The 21,152-nt window shown below is 39.4% G+C and overlaps 1 protein-coding gene across 1 annotated transcript in view; it reads left to right on the forward strand.

Annotated features, from left to right (window-relative positions):
- The window catches only part of ANKFN1 (ankyrin repeat and fibronectin type III domain containing 1), a 141,656-nt gene that overhangs the window by 67,024 nt on the left and 53,480 nt on the right, over window positions 1-21,152 (forward strand). The window contains exons 5-10 of the mRNA XM_059668256.1: window positions 748-845; window positions 3,236-3,326; window positions 8,597-8,704; window positions 13,717-13,816; window positions 14,749-14,881; window positions 15,349-15,465. Coding sequence (XP_059524239.1) covers window positions 748-845; window positions 3,236-3,326; window positions 8,597-8,704; window positions 13,717-13,816; window positions 14,749-14,881; window positions 15,349-15,465 — 647 coding nt within the window. The remainder of the gene's footprint in view (window positions 1-747; window positions 846-3,235; window positions 3,327-8,596; window positions 8,705-13,716; window positions 13,817-14,748; window positions 14,882-15,348; window positions 15,466-21,152) is intronic.

Raw genomic sequence — 21,152 nt, forward strand, 5'->3', positions numbered from 1 at the left:
ACAAAATTTATCTTTCCTGATCATGGTTTTTCAACCAGTGGTCTCACAGGAAAATGGAGTATTAGAATTTGGGTGTTAGATGTAACCTTGAATGAACACCCACTTTGAGGATGCCAGGTGTGAGGGGAGCACTGCAGAGGTCAGCCACAAATCCCAAATCCTGGGAGATAATGTCAGGAAGTAGAAGGAAAGCAGGGAATGGCGTATGAGACACTCAGGAAAGAGAATGATTCCAGGGGAAGGTGTCAGGTTTTATGGGAGGAAATGAAAGGAGGCTTCTTTATTTCGAATATGAGAATGTCACTGGGACCCTGAAATAGCATTTTCAGAAGAACAGTGAGGCAGAAACCAGACTTGGGAATAAACAGAATGCAGTGTCATAATGAAGCCTTCTCACATATAATAAAATATGTCATCTTCTATATACAGTGAACTTGTACATGTAATGTGCCTGCGAAAATGTGTGTCTATACACGCACACACACAAGTATCTAAGGTATATTAGTCATTGTTGAATAATTACTTTTTTTGCTCTTGTTTTAAAAAATATAATTGTGAACTTGGAAACTGACTTATGTTGAGGAGAATGTTAGATGTGTCAATATAGGAAAAAGAGGGTAAACTTACTATTTTTGAGAGAGATTCTGTGCTAGAGTGTCTTTATTTCTTAATGACAATTTCATCCATTCTCTTTTCCTCTCCCTCTGCCTCTTTCTGCCTCCCTCTCCCTCCTTCTCTCCCTCCCAGTGGAATGGAGTATGTCTAAAGACTTCTGTCCTTTGGCTGGAGAAATCATCATGGAGGACCTACAGATCCTGAGATGCACAATTACAGGGCTTACAACGGTAAATGCCAAATCTTCCCCCTTAAACGTCCCATTCCCCTGCCCCTGATGTTTGTGCGGGGATTTTGGTAGCAAATGCCTTACTCTGGAAGCAACAGGCAACACCCAGTCCTCTGGCAACAACTGCCATTCGTTAAGCGTGATATGTCTGGTATCCATAATCTGAACCCCACAACGGAGTGAGCAGACAGCATGAACCACTTTGTAAGCTGCCATGTTCTACGGAGATCAGAAAAAGACTGGCCTCACACAAGCCTTGAAAGCTGCTGCTTTCTGGATCTCAGTCTAATCTTTAGGGGGGATCAAAGGCTCCGAGAGATCCAATTTTGACTCCCTGTCTGATGGTAAAAATAACAGCCTCATCTATCCCTCACCCCCACAGCCTGGTTGAGATCAGTCATCAATTGGAGTCACACAATTTCCTGAGAAAAATCCTTTTCCCTTGATTTAAAAAAAAAAAAATCTGTCTAAATCTGCTCTCTCAAAAAAGAAGCTATATATGGTGGCGCTACATTTCTCAGTAACCTGAACCAATTTAAACTGTGAATGAAAAACTGGAACAAACTGTGCTTATTTGTTCAACCAATCTAAACTTAAATGTTAATTATTTATAGAACTATAAACCATATAAGCATACAAAATGCAAAATATAAAAACACCTAGCAAATCAGTTCAGACAGAAACAAACCCTATATTTCCTCTAATCTGGATCACTAAAATCTTTTTTTAAAATGGTAAAAAAAAAAACATTTTTAAGTAAACTTAAATCCAACCTGTAAATTTTTTTGACAGGGGGAGAGCGGCACAATTTAAATAATACCTTGGGACTTTCACGAGGTAGAGGGAGAATTTTGTTATTATTGTTGTTTTTCTAAAAAGTTAGTCAATTAAAACAGTTCTATGTAAAGTACAATCCTGAAACCCAGCATTAAGAAGGTGCACCAGGGTACATCTCTTTGAATATGAACCAGCTCATTCTAACAGAATGCTTGGTGGTTGGGTCACCACCACAGAATCCTGACTTTTAGTTCTAATCACACGTCTACACCAGAGGCCAAAACTGTGGATTACCAGAAAAAACAAACATGAGTGGGTGGTCCCCAGAGATGCTATCGGCAGACGGCAGACGAATGATTCCCAACCCTATAGCTCACATGATGGAAGAGGGCCATAGAGAACCCTAGGGAATTTCCATTGCTTGAAAAGAAAAAGTGTTATGGTGATAAAAATGGAAAGCTCTCCACAGAGAATTTCTCTAATATTTGAACTAATTTTTATAGGAATTAAGTTTTTCCACTTGGTCATCCAATGTGAACAATGCAGACAGTATCCTAATCACATAAAAGAGTAGAAGTAGATTTACACTTCTATAGTCTCCATAACCTTGAGGTACAGAGAAACCCATTTTTATAGAAACCCATTTTTAATGTTAAAAAAATTTTAACTTTACATTAGAGTAAACCCAATATTATTAAACCCCTAGCAAAGGCTCTTCAGAAATTGCTTTTTCTTTTTTTTTTTTTTAAACTACAAACACCATTTTACAATTTTTGCAATCAATGGTTTATCAAAAGCTGGCTTCTAAAATACCCCTTTGAGTTCGCCAGGAAAAAAACAAACTCCTCAAAGCAAAAACATAAAGCCATACAAAACATTTTAAAAGATTATAAGCAAACAAAAATAACTCCTTAACTCATAATACCAGAAGACATTAAAGAATATATCATTGTTTTAATAACAGTTTTAAAGTGGAAGTAATATCAAATAATTAACTTTTTTGAAGTTTTGACAGGTGAGTTGAGAATGTTTATTGTAGCATTGTTTATTGTGGCGTAACTTGTGGAAATAACCCAAACTTGCACCAGTGAGGGATTAGTTAAATAAATGGCTGTATTTGCCCCACAGAGAAGTATGATGCAGCCACTAAAAGAATGAAGCAGAACTTTAATGACTAATCTGAAAAGATATTCATTAAAACTTGTTACTTTTATAAAGCAAGTTGATCAGCTAAAATGGTGATGGTGGTTGTCTCTGGGGGAGGGGAAGATGAGAAAGGTGAGGGTGGAAAAGTACTCTTTTTTGGTAAACCTTATAAAACTGTGTATTTTAAAAATTGGTGTTTATGTGTTTTGGAGGGGCCAGAAAAAGTAATTTATGATATTATATTTCTTGGGATAGAAGATAGCATAAAGAAAGCAAAAGGACACCCCCAAAATATGTATTATCATACGTAAACATAATAGTCAAGAAAAGCTAGAAAGCTAAAGTATGGGTGGTGGAGTAGTTTACTCTCAAGGGATAAAAGAGTTCAGCAGACAAGAAAATCTACTTCTAGGGTAACAGTGACTAAATAAAATTCCTGATGCATTCTTCTATTTTGATACTTTGCAGGGCCAACAGTACTTTGTTCAAGTCTCAGCTTATAACATGAAAGGATGGGGACCTGCTCAGACCACGACGCCAACATGTGCCTCTCCTTCTAGTAGGTGGTGGTTGTGAACTCCCTCAAGCCTGGCAACAGGCTCCAACTCCCACTCTATCCCCAGGATGTCACTGCCATTCATTCCCTCTCTCCACTGCAGGAGACTAACTCAGGGCAGCATCTGGGCCACATAATGAATGATTTATCTGCAGAAATGCTCCCCTGGGAAGCAACTCATTGGAATGAAAGGAGATATGTAACCAGCAAGACTAAATTTGGTGCCCATTAACTGTATAGCCTTCAAAGGTTACTGAAACTCTCAAGAGTCTCAATTCAACATCTATAGAATTGGTCTGATCACAGCCTTACCCAGGTCTTTTGTGGGGATATAGTGAAACGGCTCCGTGGCACTGGCTGGCCCAAAATACATAGAGTCCATTTTAGCTCTTATCACCCCTTTTGTGACAGGAACCTAGCAAATCTTACATTCCGTCAGAAGAAAAACTTTCTTACAAACAGGCACTCTGCCACAAATATAACTGATAATATCTGTTGTGGTGGCTGAAAAACCCAGCAAAGCCTCCTCTAATTATTTGAAGTTTAATAATTTATGCCCTGGTATATCTGGTAACTCTTTGTTAACCAGAAAAAAACAATCTCCAAACATATCATATAATATATTTTTCTGCATAATGAGCCTATTGCTGGTGTTGCAGTTTTTTGAATCTTCACGAATGTGATAGTTAAAAATGGTATAATATGCTTCCTGTGAGTACAAACTGCTACTTCCTTTTTGGAACACAATTTGCCATCTATATCAACTACCATAAGAACATTCATTTCTTTCTAACCCATAATTACACATCTAGGAATTTAACCTAAGAAAACAGAGGCAGACAAACAATTATGGACAAAGATGTGCAGTGCAGCAACATATTGCTATAGTGAAATATCATGTGTGGTGAGAGAACAAGTATTCTATATTAACTTAATGGTTAAATAAAGTATCATATAGTATCTATACTACAGAACAAAATGGTGTTTTACAAAACATTCATTGTGTTGAAGAAATTCTTACAGTATAAGCTTTGTGTAAAAAAATGCAAGATTTTTATACAACATTTAAACTGTGAGTTTGACTATAATTAGATAGGTGTGTCTAAATAGAACTCTCCAAATTTAATAGTGATATCTGAGTTATGAGTTTTATTTTTTATATTTATATACTTTTTGAGTATTATGATAACTCTTTACCCAGGACCAATCACAAATTGGTGGTATACTATGGGGTTTCCCATTCAGTATCTCACTTAATCCTCACAACTATCAGTCATCACTGTTCCGTCTTGTGGATAAGCAGCATCAGAGATAACATCTATAAGACTCATTATATGCTGTGTGTTAATCTAGGAATTTATCATGGGTTAACTCTTTTAATCTTTATAACAAACCTACTGAGGTGAATTTTATTCTTAGACCCATTCTACTGATGAGAGAACTATTAACATAGAGAGGCACATACACACACAGAGCCCCACATCACCAAATTAGCAACCACTGAAGTCAGGTCCAACTCCTCCATCTCCTCTAATAATAAGGAAATAGGGATTCAGAGAGGATGTTGCCTTACTCAAGCTTACAACTCTGGTATGTGGCTAAGCCAGGATCCAAGCCCAAACAGCTCAAGACCCGCTACCTAAACCAGGAGTAACTAGTGCCCCACTATCAGGCAGACAAGCCAACTAAGAACCAGCCAACCATTCCTGACTCCCATCTCTGGTGGATTCAGACAGCTAATCCAGATCATACAGAGCCTTAGATCACTGATACCAGAGACTCTATAAGGCTCCTGAATCCCCTAGCACTTAATGATTTAAGTATTCCAGTCTTATTTAGACATCGTTCTTATTCAAGACTTGTCAGAAATACAAACTGGGAATATTGAAAGATTAAGATATTAAGGGAACCAATCTCTTTCCAAGAAGAAAAGGAAATGGGTATATATTATTGGAAATGGAGGGATAGAAGAAACAGAAAAGAAAAAAAAAAATCTAGCCTCAGCTCACTTGAAGGTAGGGCAGTGGGAAACCCACTCCAAATGCACACCCCATGCAAATTCGGATCTGCATGTGGATGCGTTTACATATACACATCACATGTCTGGTTCTATAAACAAATTTTATTCAGACACTCTTCCTTACAGCTCATGTGAAGAGCTCTCTCCAAAATGACAAGAACAGTTGTCCAAGACTGGAAGATTCACTTACTTCTTGCTAATTAACATAGCAAAATGGCAGTGCTTTCAAAAACAGCACAATGAATTAGTAGGGGTATCTGGCAAAGAGCTAAAACGCAAACATGTCATTACAGTTGCTGCAGACATGCCATATCACTTGGAAAGAACAATATAAAAACACTCTGGTTCTATTTACAAACAGAGTATGACATTGTGATGTAACATGTATCATTATTCAAATATTTACCAGAAGACAATGTATTCTAACATGACAGAGTAATTGGAAATTGGGTAATATGTTCCAGTAAGCTATAAAACTTTTTTTATATTTTTACAAAAGGCCTTAATGTGTTTTTATAGACTTATGTTATATGGTAGGGTACATAATAAGAGAAAAGGACCCAGACAGGCTTGTCTGAGTTACGATCAGGAAAGCCCTGATATCGCCAGCGAATGTAAGCTCTGCATTGTGTTGCAATTGAAGTGTCTCATTACCAGAACAGTGAACTGTATTATGTGGCACAATCTGCTCTTTTCTTACCACACCAAGTTTATTCCTGTCAGGTTCCTGATTTCTTAATATATTTTCAATTTTCTCCCTCATCCCTAAAGTCTCCTATTTTATGTAGTCGTCAGAACCTTCCAAACATCTATGAGAAAAACTCATTCTTTCCAAAAACCTTGGCATCATGTCCGGCATTCACTCAGGCTGCAATTTAGCATTAGCAATTTTCTAATGTATCATAAAGTCATCAGCTCAAGCTCGCCTCTGATGTAATAGGACTTGGCTGAAAGAGCCAGGTCCATTTCATCTCCCCTTGCATTGACAGCAGTATTAACACTCATTAGAATGTATTAGCATGTTCAGGGCCAGGCAGCAATTCAGCCACCCAGGAGTCCTACTGAAGCAAACTATGTTGCTCATCTTATCATAAGGATTTCAGATACATTTATCCAGCTAGGGGAACAAATCATAATGACCTTTGGAAATCCATGAAAATAATGTTTATTCTCACTGTGCCCAGACAACAGGGACACTACAAAAAGTACTTGGAGTTAATGTCCTCAAACATTTCCAAATTTCCCAATAACAGCCCTTTCCTAGTCCATCCTACCTGAACACCTTCACACAGCTACTCACAATGCCTCACCAAGATTTAATGAGTGTCTCCTATGTGCTCAAAGATAATAAGGGAAACAATCTCTTTCATTACTTCTTTGAAATCTCAGATAACCTAAAAAGACACTCAGAAATTCACTTTACAGAGGAGAAACCTGAGACAAAGAGAAATTAAGTCACAGTTCCTGCCCACAAGGAACAGAGTCTACAGAAGGCACCTATGCCAATTCCCTGTCTCCAGAGTTGACCACAACTAACCCACACCACACAGATGCCAACCAAGCTCTGGCCCTCCTTCCCAAAAGAAAAAACAAACATGTCCATGGTATAAGGAAATGAGCATATTAGGGAGGGTCATAAGACTATGTGACAGTCCTGGCCATGCCACCAACCAGTTGAGTAATGTAGAACTGGAATGGGTTTCTGTTGGCCTCGGTCTTGTGAGAGCTAAAATGGAGAAGGATACATGGAGAGGGTGGGAAAGAGGAAGGATTAGGATATATCTGGGGTCTCCTTCTTCATAGGGGATCATCTGATACGGTAAGAATGTTTACATACTTGCTACTCAGGGAGTTAACTCCCCACCAATAAATACCCTTCTTTTTAAGTTATTACTTACACAATGCCTTCTATGTAACATCGTGCTAGATACCTCTTAGACCTCTCATTTAATCCTCACAAAATAATTCAAGGTAGACACTATGCTCCTTTCTTACGTTATAGAGTAGAGACCCTGTGAGTGTAAGTAACTTATTTCAGTTATAGTCACTAAGCTAGGAATCAGAAGGGCCAGGATTCACACCCGTTTATCTGTCTCCAGGACCTGTGTCTTTCTAAATGTGCTGTACTACTTGGCCTTGGATGGACCAGTGTAGAAGACTTTTACCTAACTTTAACTGTCATGGCACCTAAACAAGGGAGATTCCATATTTTAAAATAAAACGAGGGGGAGGGAATTTGAAAATCATTCCACTAGAATTTAAGTCTCCAATATACTTATGAACAAACTGACTTTTCTAGGAGAAAAAAAAAAGTCTAGCGTTTTTAGAAAAAGCATTTTAACTAAGAAGCGCCTTCAATTGTTTGCTTCTGAAAGGTTCAGAAAGTAAAACTGGGGGAAGGAAAACAGAGAGAAGGAGGGATGGACTATGAAATGACTGACTGACCTGCTAAAAAAAAAAAAAAAAATCCAGAGTTGGAGACAGCAGAATTACAGACTTGACATTAGTCCCATACGGGTTATTACTCTTGATATCATTATTGCCAAATGGAATGAAAATAGAAGGGGGAGAAAAATCTCAGTGGGTATTGCAATTTAAATTTGCCATGTAAGCTAATACTGTATATTTAGAGACTGAGCAGACAGGGTGGTTGGTGGCTCAGAGTATGTGCAGGAGTTGCCGTGCCAGCTAACCAAAGCAGACATTCATTAGAGCAAAATGTAGATTTCCATTTCTTGGCATCTGACATGGGCTCTTTCCTTGGAAAGAAATGTCAATTTGGCCAAAAGTGTGAAACCTACAATAAAAGCATTGGGACTGTAGATTTCATCTAGTCTGCACATTCCCACACCCCCTTCTTTCCTACTGTGGAAATCCAGTTGAGACCTGGAGTGCTAAGTGGAGAGATGGCAGGGGAACTGATTAGGACACTGGGTGCTGAAAGGAGAATGAGGAGCTGGGGGAGGGGAAATTGGACTCCCAAATTCCCCATTTTCTTTTGGCTTTCCATTACCATTTTCTTGTGCCCTAAAACTGCCCAACATGAGAAACCAACCACAATTACTGTTTTGCACAGGGTCCTGAACAATGGCAGCCTCCAAACCCTTGGCACTGCTTGCTAGCTGTGCAAATGCTGGGTGCTTATCCACAGAGTCTGTGGGCAGCATGAGCAAAACTCAGCTCCCAAGGGAGGGCTGGGGAGAGGCCTCCCCTGCTTTAAAATTTCACTCTGTTTGTTTCTTTTGTTCAATAGACTGGAAAGACTATGACGACAGAGAGCCCAGACACAAGGGACAGAGTGAAGTTTTGGAAGGTCTGCTGCAGCAGGTCCGAGCCCTTCATCAGCATTATAGTTGCCGAGGTAAGGATAAAAATCTGCACTGGGCCATCGACTGAGGTCTCGGTGGCGCCGGTAATTTTAGCAGTTTCCTAACTGGGTCATACCTTCTCATTCATCAGGGAGAAAGAGATATTAATATTTGTACATCTGGAATCACTTTACAGCACTATCTTGCTTTAACCCTTCAGAAAAGATTTCCCTCTCCTTCCTCCCTTTCTCTCTCACCCTCTCTTTATAAGAATAGTTTGAAAACAAGCACAAGAAAAACAGCAGCTGCCATTAGTTCCCTTCCCTTGAACTGCCCCTTTGCAAACCTCCTCAGTGTGCTGGGTCTTGAGTATATTCACCCTAAAAAGTTTCACCTCTGAAGCAAACTCTGTGAGCATCCTTGAGGAAGCACAACCATTTATAGCAGCAACAAAAATAATAAACCTTTGTGTATACTTCCATTAAAGTTTACATGCAATTTCACATCCAATATCTCTTTCCCATCCTCATTTTGGCAATTACCACTGAGGCTAAGTTACTTGACCAAGGTCACAATGCTAGGAAAAGACAGAATCAACATAGCAACTGAGGTTTTCTGTCTCCAAGCCCAGCCTCATTGTCACACCTCATTTTGGTCTCCCATCCTTACTTACATCAGGACTGGGCCTTGGACTTTAACCTCACCCTGAATTTTAATCTTCCCCTATACTATTGCTCAAGACCAAGTAGAGCATACCTTCCACAGACCTGCCAACTACACCCAGAAAATCTCCCGAGGAGCTTTTGAAAGCTTCTCTTCTACTTGGACTGTTCCAATGGGACAGGGTCGGGTTTCTGATCTGTGTAATGATTCGTGGAACAGGCACTTAGTTTTATTTGGAGAATTAAAGCCTCCATAAAGTTTTCATTTTCCATGCTCCTTCACCCACCAGATCGCCAACCACATTGCACTCCCTAGATTCAGGGCACTGCTGGACCTGGGAGGTAAGAAATCAATGGTTGAGATGAAGAGATGCTAGTTGAGTTCTGATGAGGTGTAAACAAAATGTTATTCCCAATTACTGTAGAACTATGATAACTGTAGAAATGTTGGCTATAACTAGAAATGAGGACACACATTTGCAAGAAAATATTGTCCTAATGAATGGTTCATTAGGAGAGTTAAATATGCATGGAAGAAGCTTGAAAAGGAAACTTCCCAGAACTTTAGGAAAACTTTATCCAGATCAGAGCCTTCAACATTCCACACTACACAAAGTGCACTCAATTCTCAGTTATCTAGGGTCCATTTAACCAGATGGGGCATTACCTAGAAGAACATTATTTTCTTGCAAATATTAATACTCAGTTCTAGCTATAGTCAAAATTTCCAAAGGGCTTTATTGTCATAGTTAAACAGTAACTGAGAACAACTTTTTGCTAATGCTAAGTATGACCACCTTAACACCTACTTAAAACTCAGCTAGCATCTCTTAGTTTCAACCATAGATTTCTTACTTCACTTTCTCCTTTCCTGCCTCTTCATCATTCTCCTGCCCATTGGTTCCTGTATGGCAGGCAAAGGTAATAAAGCAATGGAAAGATAATTATTTGTGATTCATAAGCCACATTTTGTTTGATCTTTATCAGAGGGGGAAAGATAAAACTACTCATGAGGATAAGGGAATATTATTTGTATTACCTAAGGATTTAGATGCTCTCCCCATTATTATTGGATTACTATTCAGTGGTCAAGAAATGATTGTCTAGACAGCCCAATTATTTCTATGGTTTCCATCAACTTTTATCATGTGCATGCATTTCCTCACATGGATGTAAATATATGTGGACTATCGGAAAGACTGATTAAGGCATAATGTAGAACTTCCCAAAAAGGAGGGTTATTTTTTATATTGAAATATGCTCTGGATACTTAAACAGTACCCAAGTGCATTCCAAAGAACAGTGGTCCTATAGGATGCTCAGCTATTCTCCAGTTGTATCAATTTTCTCTCAATACAATCAGATAACATTACTATTGTTTCAACTGCACCTTCTTAAAGACACTTCTCATGGAGCCCTCTGACCTCCTCCAATCTAGACTGGTTACTGGCTGCCTCTGTGTCTGGTGAGCAGCTGTCACCCCAAGATCTCCTTTCACCACTATGTTGAGGACTCTTCATGCCACTCTCCAATATTAGATTTCTTCTTTTTTTTAATCCCATATCTTTCTTTTTCTTGGGTTAGTCTCTCATTTGGGGAAGCCTTTTCTCTGGCAGCTTCCTGAGAGGATACTTGGGAGCTAACTTTTGGATACAATGAATGTCTAAAGATTTGTTCTAATTATTCTACTTAACATTTATTTAAGGATTTGGATAAGTATGGAATTCGCCATTGAAATAATTTTCCTTCAGACCTCACTGTCTTCTAGCTTTTGGTGTGATTGCAGAAGTTTTGTATAAAACCTATTTTTTCTGCTAAGGTTTTAAGTTTTCTTTTTAAATTCAGTATTCTAAAATTTCACTATTATGTGCCTTTGCGTGGCTCTATTGTTGTCCATTGTGTTGCACACTTGGCAAGCCCTTTCAATATGGAAGGCACCTTCAATTAGGGGATATTTTCTTAAATTATTTGTTCCCTTTTCTCCATTCTCCCTACAAGAACTCTTACTCAGATGTTGAACCTCAGAGACCAGCCCTTTATTTTTCCTTTTTCTCCCTCCCTCTACTCCTTTCCATCCCGTGTCCTTTTAAATTTCCCCAACTTATTTTCTAAGCTTTCTATTATGTCTTTCAGACTCTGATAACATGTATTTTTTTAGAGAGAGAGAGGAAGGAAGAGAGAGAGGGGAGGGGAGAGAGGTTATTGGTGCTGTTAAGTCTTGTATGTGCCTTGACCAGGGATCAAACCTGCAACCTTGGTGTATCAGGACAACACTCTAACCAACTGCGCTATCCAGCCAGGGCTTTGATAAAATATTTTTAATTTCCAATGCTCTGTTTTATTCTCTGAATATTTCTCTTCCAGATTCCTATCGTTTTTATGAGGCAATGTCTTTTCTTATTTCTAAGGCTATTAATGATAGGCATTGTTCCATTTTATATTTTCTTTTCTCAGCATAGTCTCTCCTCTAAAATGCTCTTTTATTTCTTTGGGTTTGGCATCTGTCTTTCCTGTTAACCTGTTCTTTGCAACTCCCTGGTGATCCTTATACGTGTGCTCAGATTTAACAGACGGGAACTCAATAGCTATTGGGAAGTTCTGAGCACTAAAGCTCTTTACTTACAGGCTTCACCTGTAAGGTGATCTAGCATGGCCTTATCTTTAGGAAAGCAGTGAAGCCAATGTCAGAATCTTTAGGTACCTTCTCTTTGGCCACAGAAGTTTCTTTCCAGTATCCTGCCTGGAGGAAATAAGTTTGAGTACCAATGTTCTAAGAGCCCAGTGGGGAAATATTCTGTATGGAAACTTTCATTTAATCCACCTGTTTTTGAGTACGAAACACCTCCTCCCCCCCCCCCATTAACTGTACCCTGTGTTTCCCACTCTAAAGACCTGTTTTTGTGCTTTCCAGAGAATATGACTCTTTTTTCTAGAGAGGGGAAAGGGTATCTGTCTACCTAAACAGAATAGCAGAGGATATCTAGAAGTCTAACTACTTTGTAAACAGACTTAAACACATCCCCCTGATTTTAGCAGTATATGGTGCCCACAGGGTGAGTCAGGTTACTTCTCATCTTTCTCCACTGCTAGCTTAGGATTCATCTTTCTCAAGTGTGCTAAATCCATCTGTCCATCTGCTTTCCAGCTACCAAAATTCACTTGCTTTTGTCTCCTGTCCCATCTCATTGTCTTTATAGATTTATGTCTTTGTCTTTATACATTTTTAAAATCTTTTTGCTCTGCATTTTGTGACGTTTAAGGAGAGAGTGGTATGTAATGAATGCATTCAATATGCTGCTTTAACCGGAAGTCCCAGCAGCATCATTTTCAAGCAGGATATGACCAACTGAATTCATGTTCAAGTCAGAAAAAAATGCTTTTGCTTTGTTCTGCCAGGAATAAATGTTACCAGCTCAAGCTTGAAGCTGGCATGAATGCTTGTGTCAGCTCACTCCCAACTGCTCCTATAGGATCATGGGCAGAATCACACTGGGCCTCCGCCATGGGCCATCACCCAGGATTCCATGTCTAACAGCACCAATATGGACCATATTCTCATCCCCACTGACAGATGTGTCAAAATTTTGATGATGGCCCAACCTCAGCTTCCCTTCATTACATTGAAGATAAGAATTAGAATCAGTGATCATCTCAGTCAGCTCCATAGAGCCCTGTTTGCAAAGAAGTCTACTGCTTTTGTCAGGGAGAGCTCCAGGTTGTAAACAGAAGAGCTGAACAGATGCAATGGGTGATTTGCTCACCACGGTAGCCACAAAACCTTGTACACAGTAGTGTCTCAACAAATACTTATTCAGTGAATGAATGTCTCTGTTTTTCTGGGTACTGGTGTTTTTTTATCTTGGACAACTCACTTAACCTTTCTGTCTCAATTTTTCTCCTGAATAAGGATAATAATCATACCTAAGTCTACAACTATGTTTGTAACCCTCACATATGCTGGAAAAAAAACCTTCCTAGAATGCTAGCAGTGATTATAATAAAGTGGCAGGATGATATGGGTGGGATTTTGTTTTTTATTTTCTATTCTCCACACTTTCTGTAATATACCTATATTAATTTTACTAGTATAATGAAAAAAAATTTAGTGGACTATCCCACCTTATAATAAACCGCTGATACAGAGAGGATAAACAAAACACCCCAGTGGTTTCCCCTGGAGTTATGTTACTCATGGCCAACATTTTTGAGGATCTGTTCATTGAATTAACCACTGGCATCTCAAGATACAAAAGTTTCCTGTAGGAATGAATGAGCTGAATCCCTACATGAGACTGAGGATAACACTGAGGAGACAGGGGAGTAGAAGGCAGGAAGGTAGGAAGAAGGTACTGGGAGTGTTTCCTGCCAATGGAATTTACACTGTATTTTTTTCTGTGTTCCAGAAACTTCAAAATTACAAACCACAGGCCGCAAGCAGTCAGTCTCAAGGAGCCTAAAACACCTATTCCATTCCTCAAACAAGTTTGTGAAGACCTTGAAACGGTGGGTCCTATAGTTTGTTTTTTGTTTTTGTTTTTTCAGAAAGTTTTAACTTCTCAGGAATCAGCTGGTTTTGGTTCTGAGTAGAAACTAAGTTGAAATTACTTTTTGTTATTAAAAGAATATGAAGTTCATACCTCTTATTTCCCTCCACCTTTTCAGCCATCCTTCCACCCTACCGCCACCCCTCTGGCAACTATCAGTGTGATCTCTTTCTATGAGTCTGTTGCTGTTTTGTTTTGTTCATTTTTCTTTATTAGATTCCACATATAAGTGAAATCATTTGGTATTTGTCCTTCTCTGTCTAACTTATTTCACTTAGCATATAACCCTCTAGGTCGGGGTGGGCAAACTTTTTGACTCGAGGGCCACAATGGGTTCTTAAACTGGACCGGAGGGCCGGAACAAAAGCATGGATGGAGTGTTTGTGTGAACTAATATAAATTCAAAGTAAACATCATTACATAAAAGGGTACGGTCTTCTTTTTTTTAGTTTTATTCATTTCTAACGTGCCGATCCGGCCCGCAGGCCGTAGTTTGCCCACGGCTGCTCTAGGTCCATCCATGTTGTTGCAAATGACAAGATTTGTTTTTCTTTTTTTTTTTAATCATGGTGATCACTTCATAAGTATATAAATATTGAATAATTATGTTATATACCAGAAACTCATAATATTGTATGTTTACCATATTTTAATTTTTAATAGATCTATCACATTTTTTTAAAAGAATATGAAGTTCATTTTTCTTCTGAGAATTTGAACAAGATAGTAATTTCTCTGAGTTTTGAACAGTGAACTTGTGATTCTTAGCAAGAATACGCTCATAGATATATTTTAAATTATCCTTTTCATGTCCAAAAAAATTTTACCATGATTGAGGCTTGGTAGAGGAAAATGGTGGAGGACAATTTTTATTTTGCCTTTTCTTTTTAGGGGACTCTACATAGCCGTTATATTTTATTACAAAGATAATATGTTAGTCACCAATGAAGATCAAATACCAATCGTTGAAATAGATGACTCTCACACCAGTTCCATCACACAAGATTTTCTGTGGTTCACAAAGGTATTTTGAGTTTGATTTTATTTACTCCCACTTTGCACCAATGTTACTGCACACAAATCTCTGAAACCTTAGTTAAGGGGTCTCCAGTGATCAAAGTATTGGGGTGGGAGTAAATTTCCTAAAAGGTCTTTCAGTTCTGATATGCCCTATGTCATACAAAATGCCAAAACAGTGTCTACGCTACATTTTCAAAGCAAAGAAGCTTGCATCCTGTCAGATTGTGTCTCTACTATTCTGAGTTATGGGATCGTTTGGCAAAGACTAAACTGTGGATCTGACTGTTTCATTAACATTCAGATCTTTTTCCAATTGGACAGAGATCAAAAAGTTGTTTCACCCATATCTGCAAATGGACTAGAGAACAAACATCAGGGGTCAGGTTTCCTTCTCCCTGCTGTGCTTTGATGCCACAACCTAAATCATGTACTGGCTTGGATGATGATATGACCTTGTGACTTCTTTTGCAGCTGTCTTGTATGTGGGAAGATATAAGGTGGTTAAGGCAAAGTTTGCCTATCTCCATGTCCTCATCCACAGTACTGCAAACTCGGCAGAAGATGCTCGCAGCAACAGCCCAGCTACAGGTGAGGGGCCAGGTTTCAACCCAGATCTTGACAGAAATCTGAGAAAAACTTGGTCAATTCCATTCCAATCTGACCCGGAAAGGAAATGGTAAGATCCTCTCTCTTTCAGAGCCCTATGAAGCATATGAAGGACTCTCAGTTTGAGCTGCTGCACACCTGCTCACGTAGGGAACCTGTGCCTTTAGCAGTCTCTTGGAAGAGAAGCAGGGGTCTCAAAGAGTCTAAGAGTGACCCCCAAACAAGAAGTAAGAAGACTTGAGTTCTGGATTTGATATTAATAAGCCAACTCATTTCTCCTTGCTAGGTCTCAGTTTTATCACTTGCAAAATAAAAGGAGTTTGAGTAGATAACCTGAAGAGCCCTTGCTGCTCTGGCATCCCGTGCCTTTATGAGTGTATGGAGATGGAGAAATAGACCAAGGAGATATTTTGAGGTGTTTCTTGGCTTGATGCTTTTGGTAAAACAAAGGTATTTGCATACATTTTTGCTTACTTAAAGCAAAACAAAAGCTTACTTATAACCATGAATGTATTCATCTGTCTGTACTACCAACCCAGTGGTCGGCAAACTCATTAGTCAACAGAGCCAAATATCAACAGTACAACGACTGAAATTTCTTTTGAGAGCCAAATTTTTTAAATTTAAACTATATAGGTAGACACATTGGTATTAACTTAATTAGGGCACTCCTAAGGCTTAGGAAGAGCCACACTCAAGGGGCCAAAGAGCCGCATGTAGCTCGAGAGCCGCAGTTTGCCAACCATGGTACTAACCTAATCAGATCAGGTCTCTAATCCCTACAAGAATCTTTATAGATTACAGAGTCCCTCCTAGAGTTTGTGTTCTAACCAAGCTCTTCTGGGTTTTCCTCTCATTGTTTTCTGACATTCCCTGAATTTGTGGTTCCTAACAGAAAAACATCTGCTACATGGAACTGGGGTCTTTAAGAGATTTCTGAGCCTTTAACAGTAATAGGCATCTACCTACAAAGCTATCAGTTACATCTACCCCAGAAATATGCATAACAGGAATCTATGTACGCTGTATTTAGCCAGGCTATCCTAGCCAAGGCATAAAAATAGGGTCATAACAACAAAAAAAAAATTCTACAGCTCCACCACCACCTGCAATTACAGGAACTTCATTTCTTGACCCACGCAATAATTCAACTTCCTGCAATAATAATTATTGTGTTGCTATTATAAGTAATTCTGCAAAGTAACTCTTACCTTTAAGAATGCTCCGTGCTATGTTCTATTACATAAGTGGTTTACTGCCTTGTGTCCTCACTGGCCTCAGATATTTTAGTAAACAGTGCTCTCCATTTCAACTCTCTTGATTGCAGAATCTTCCCCTTCAACTCAAGAAAAAGTTCTTGGAGCTTGGCCATGATGACTATGCTCAATGTGAAGCACTCCTTTCCTTTCATCACTGATCAGCTTAAATTAGACCAATTCACTGTACCTCAAACTGCTCCTTCATTAGGATAAAGTTCTTTCCCAGGAGGCTCAGAGCCCTTATTGGATGGACTCTCTCATTAGCCCACCATACAGCCCAGACATGCTTGGATCACAGACTGAATAACCATAGGATTTCAAATGGAGCTCTTTGATTCTATGTTTATTGAAGGCTTCCTAAAACACTTTCATCTGATATCAGTAACACTCGAAGAATCAGACCGTCACAAGCCAGTGCAGTTAGATGCTGAGGAACTAAAGGGAAGCTGTGATGGTCAGTGTTCCCTACTCAACTACTCCCACTGCAATAGTTCTTGGATTTCCTTGGCCCCACAACTTTTCGTAATGCATCAGCCACCTTCTGAGGAATTTCCCTCTTTGTCTAGCTTATATTCCTTGGCCCATCATAATCACTCCCTTGAAAATCTTCTAAATTTCTGGCCACTGTCTCCTTCCATATTATTTATTTGGAAAAATCCCAAGTCTGGATGAATCCAACATGTCTATACTGAAGTATAGTTGTATACTGCTATAGAAAAAAATCACCAAAAAGGTGGGGGGGGGGGGACAGTTGACTGGCTTTATGTTAAATTCACTACTACAATTCCCACATATAATGTTACCTAGTGATCACATTCTATTTCTCTACTAAATTCACTTTCCCAAACTATAAAACAACTATTTAAAACCATCTCCATTATCCCACATCCCTTCACCTTCCCCACACTCATTACAGATCAGCTGATGACTTCACTGTATAATTCATTAATAAATAGGAATTAATTATTTTCCATCATCAAATTTAAAAGCTTCCTTCCACTGACCCTACTTTCTCTTCCTTCCTATTCCAATAAATAGTCTCACTCCTCCTACCAAAGGCTTCTCCCTCAAATGTGCTCTGACTTCTTATTTAAACACTAGTAGCCCTGCACATGAATCCGTGCACCAGTAACACCAGTAGCTCGCTGCCGCCCTCCAGTAGCTCTCCATCCACTACCCTGCCCTCCTGCAGCTCTCCCCGCCCCCCTCCCCCCCCTCATAACTCGCAGCCCTGCCCCTCCTGTAGCTCTCCTCTGCCCACTTGTAGCTCACCGCCCCACCCTCCTCCTGATCCGTGATCTGGTCATTAAGCAGTCGGTCATTACACTTCACAGCATAACGACCATGTGCATATGTGCATATTACATCTTTATTATATAGGATAAATCAAGTCTCTCCAGTTTAACCTCACCTCAAATCCTTTCCTCAACCCCACATACCCCTTCAACTACCAAACTCTCTTCTCTTCCTTAGACCCAAAGTTCTTGAAACTCCTTCTCCACTTACTTCCTCACTTCCCATTTAGTACTACTGTTTATTAATTATTGTATTATATTCCATGTGAACAACTATAAAACTACTTTTGTTCCAACCTATATTGAAGCCACTTTATTTGTTGTTGTTGTTGTTGTTGTTTAGGGGGTGGGGGACAAAGGGGGCAGTTACAAGCATAGAAAAACTTTTCAAAAGAGAAAGAAAAATAAATTGGGGGAAACTGATGCTCACTTAATATTTTATGTCTCTTTACTAACCTAACATTTTTCTATAATGCTCTGAGGAAAGTAAAAATACATTATTAAATAGCTTGGTTGGCATAAGCCACAGACAAAAGATTCTGACCATGCCATTCCCTTACTCACACTCTTCCAAGAATGGCCCATTTTAATCCCATTTATCATCACACCAAAAAAATTAAGATACCTAGGAATAAACTTAAGAGGCAAAAGACCTCTACTCAGAAAGCTACAGAACATTGAAAAAAGAGATAGAGGAAGACATAAACAGATGGAAGAACATACGATGTTCATGGATTGGTAGAATCAACATCATTAAAATGTCCATACTACCCAAAGCAATCTATAAATTCAACGCACTTCCCATTAAAATACCAACGGCATATTTCACAGACCTAGAAAGAACGCTCCAAACATTCATCTGGAATAAAAAAAGACCCCGAACAGCTGCAGTGATCCTGAGAAAGAAGAACAAAGTAGGTGGGATCTCAATACCAGATATCAAGCTGTATTACAAAGCCACTGTTCTCAAAACTGCCTGGTACTGGCACAAGAACAGACATATAGGTCAATGGAATAGGATAGAGAATCCAGAAATCGACCCGAACCAATATGCTCAATTAATATTTGACAAAGGAGTCAAGAACATACAATGGAGTCAAGACAGTCTCTTCAATAAATGGTGTTGGGAAAATTGGACAGATACATGCAAAAAAATGAAACTAGACCACCAACTTACACCATACACAAAAATAAGCTCAAAATGGATAAAGGATTTGAACGTAAGACGGGAAACCATAAAAATACTAGAAGAATCCAAAGGCAACAAAAATCTCGGACATATGCCAAAGCAATTTCTTCACTGATACTGCTCCTCGGGCATTGGAAACTAAAGAGAAAATAAACAAGTGGGACTACATCAAAATAAAAAGTTTTTGCACAGCAAAAGAAACCATCAACAAAACAACAAGAAAGCCCACTGCATGGGAGAACATATTTGCCAATGTTTTCACCGATAAGGGTTTAATCTCCAACATTTATAGGGAACTCATACAACTTAACAAAAGGAAGATAAAAAATCCAATCAAAAAATGGGCAAAGGACCTAAATAGACACTTTTCAAAAGAGGACATTCAGAAAGCCAAGAGACATATGTAAACATGTTCAAAGTCACTAGTCATCTGAGAGATGCACACCAAAACAACAATGAGGTACCATCTCGCACCTGTCAGAATGGCTATCATCAACAAATCAACAAATGACAAGTGCTGGAGAGGATGCGGAGAAAAGGGAACACTCGTGCACTGCTGGTGGGAATGCAGACTGGTGCAGCCACTATGGAAGACAGTATGGAGTTTCCTCAAAAAGTTAAAAATGGAACTCCCATTTGACCCAGTGATCCCACTTCTAGGAATATATCCCAAGAAATCAGAAACACCAATCAGAAAGGATATGTGCATCCCTATGTTCATAGCAGCACAATTTACCATAGCTAAGATCTGGAAACAGCCTAAGTGCCCATCAGCAGATGAATGAATTAGAAAACTGTGGTACATCTACACAATGGAATACTATGCTGCTGTAAAAAGGAATTCTTACCATTTGCAACAGCATGGATGGAACTGGAGAGCATTATGCTAAGTGAAATAAACCAGTCAATGAAAGAAAAATACCACATGATCTCACTCATTTATGGATAATAAAGACCATTATAAACTGATGAACGAAAATAGACAGAGGCAGAGCAGCATTGAACAGACACTCAAACTACAGCAGGAAGGCCGGGGAGGGTTGGGGGGTGGGAGGAGGAGTAAGAGATCATCTGAAGGACTTGTATGCATGCATATAAGCATAACCAATGGACATAAGACACTGGGGGGTAGGAGAGGCCGGGGGAATGTCAAGGGGGGCGGGGGGAAGGAGACATATCTAATACTCTTTGTAATACTTTAAGCCAGGGATCCTCAAACTACGGCCCGCGGGCCACATGCAAATACAAATATTGTATTTGTTCCTGTTTTTGTTTTTTTACTTCAAAATAAGATATGTGCAGTGTGCATAGGAATTTGTTCATAGTTTTTTTTTAAACTATAGTCCGGCCCTCCAACGGTCTGAGGGACATTGAACTGGCCCCCTGTTTAAAAAGTTTGAGGACCCCTGCTTTATGCAATAAAACAAAATTAAAAAAAAAAGAATGGCCCATTTTATCAAGGCACACAAAGTTCTTCATCACCATCTTTCTTCCCATCCTCTGTTTCCATACACCCTGACTTGTCTTCATCACAGTGCCTACCAACCACTATGCATTCTTGCCTCTTGCCTTGTTTTCCAGTTTCTGCTCTATAGTGAGATCCTTTACTACTTAATATATACATACACACACACACACACACACACACACACACACATAAATAAAAGCCTAAGATACCAAACGACCTAACAACTGAATGACCAAACGACTGAATGACCATTCACTATGACACGCACTGACCACCAAGGGCAGACGCTCAATGCAGGAGCTGACCCCTGGTGGTCAGTGTGCTCCCACAGCCAACCTTCCGCGGCCGGCCAACCTCCCATGGCTGGCCAACCTCTCGCAGTCCCTCCTCCAAACTGGCCAGCCCCATCAGCCCTGATCAAGGTGGCCAGCCAACCTCCCTCAGCCCCTCCCCTTGGC

This window comes from Myotis daubentonii, chromosome 16 (genome assembly GCF_963259705.1).
Source record: "Myotis daubentonii chromosome 16, mMyoDau2.1, whole genome shotgun sequence".
NCBI classification, from domain to species: Eukaryota; Metazoa; Chordata; class Mammalia; order Chiroptera; family Vespertilionidae; genus Myotis; species Myotis daubentonii.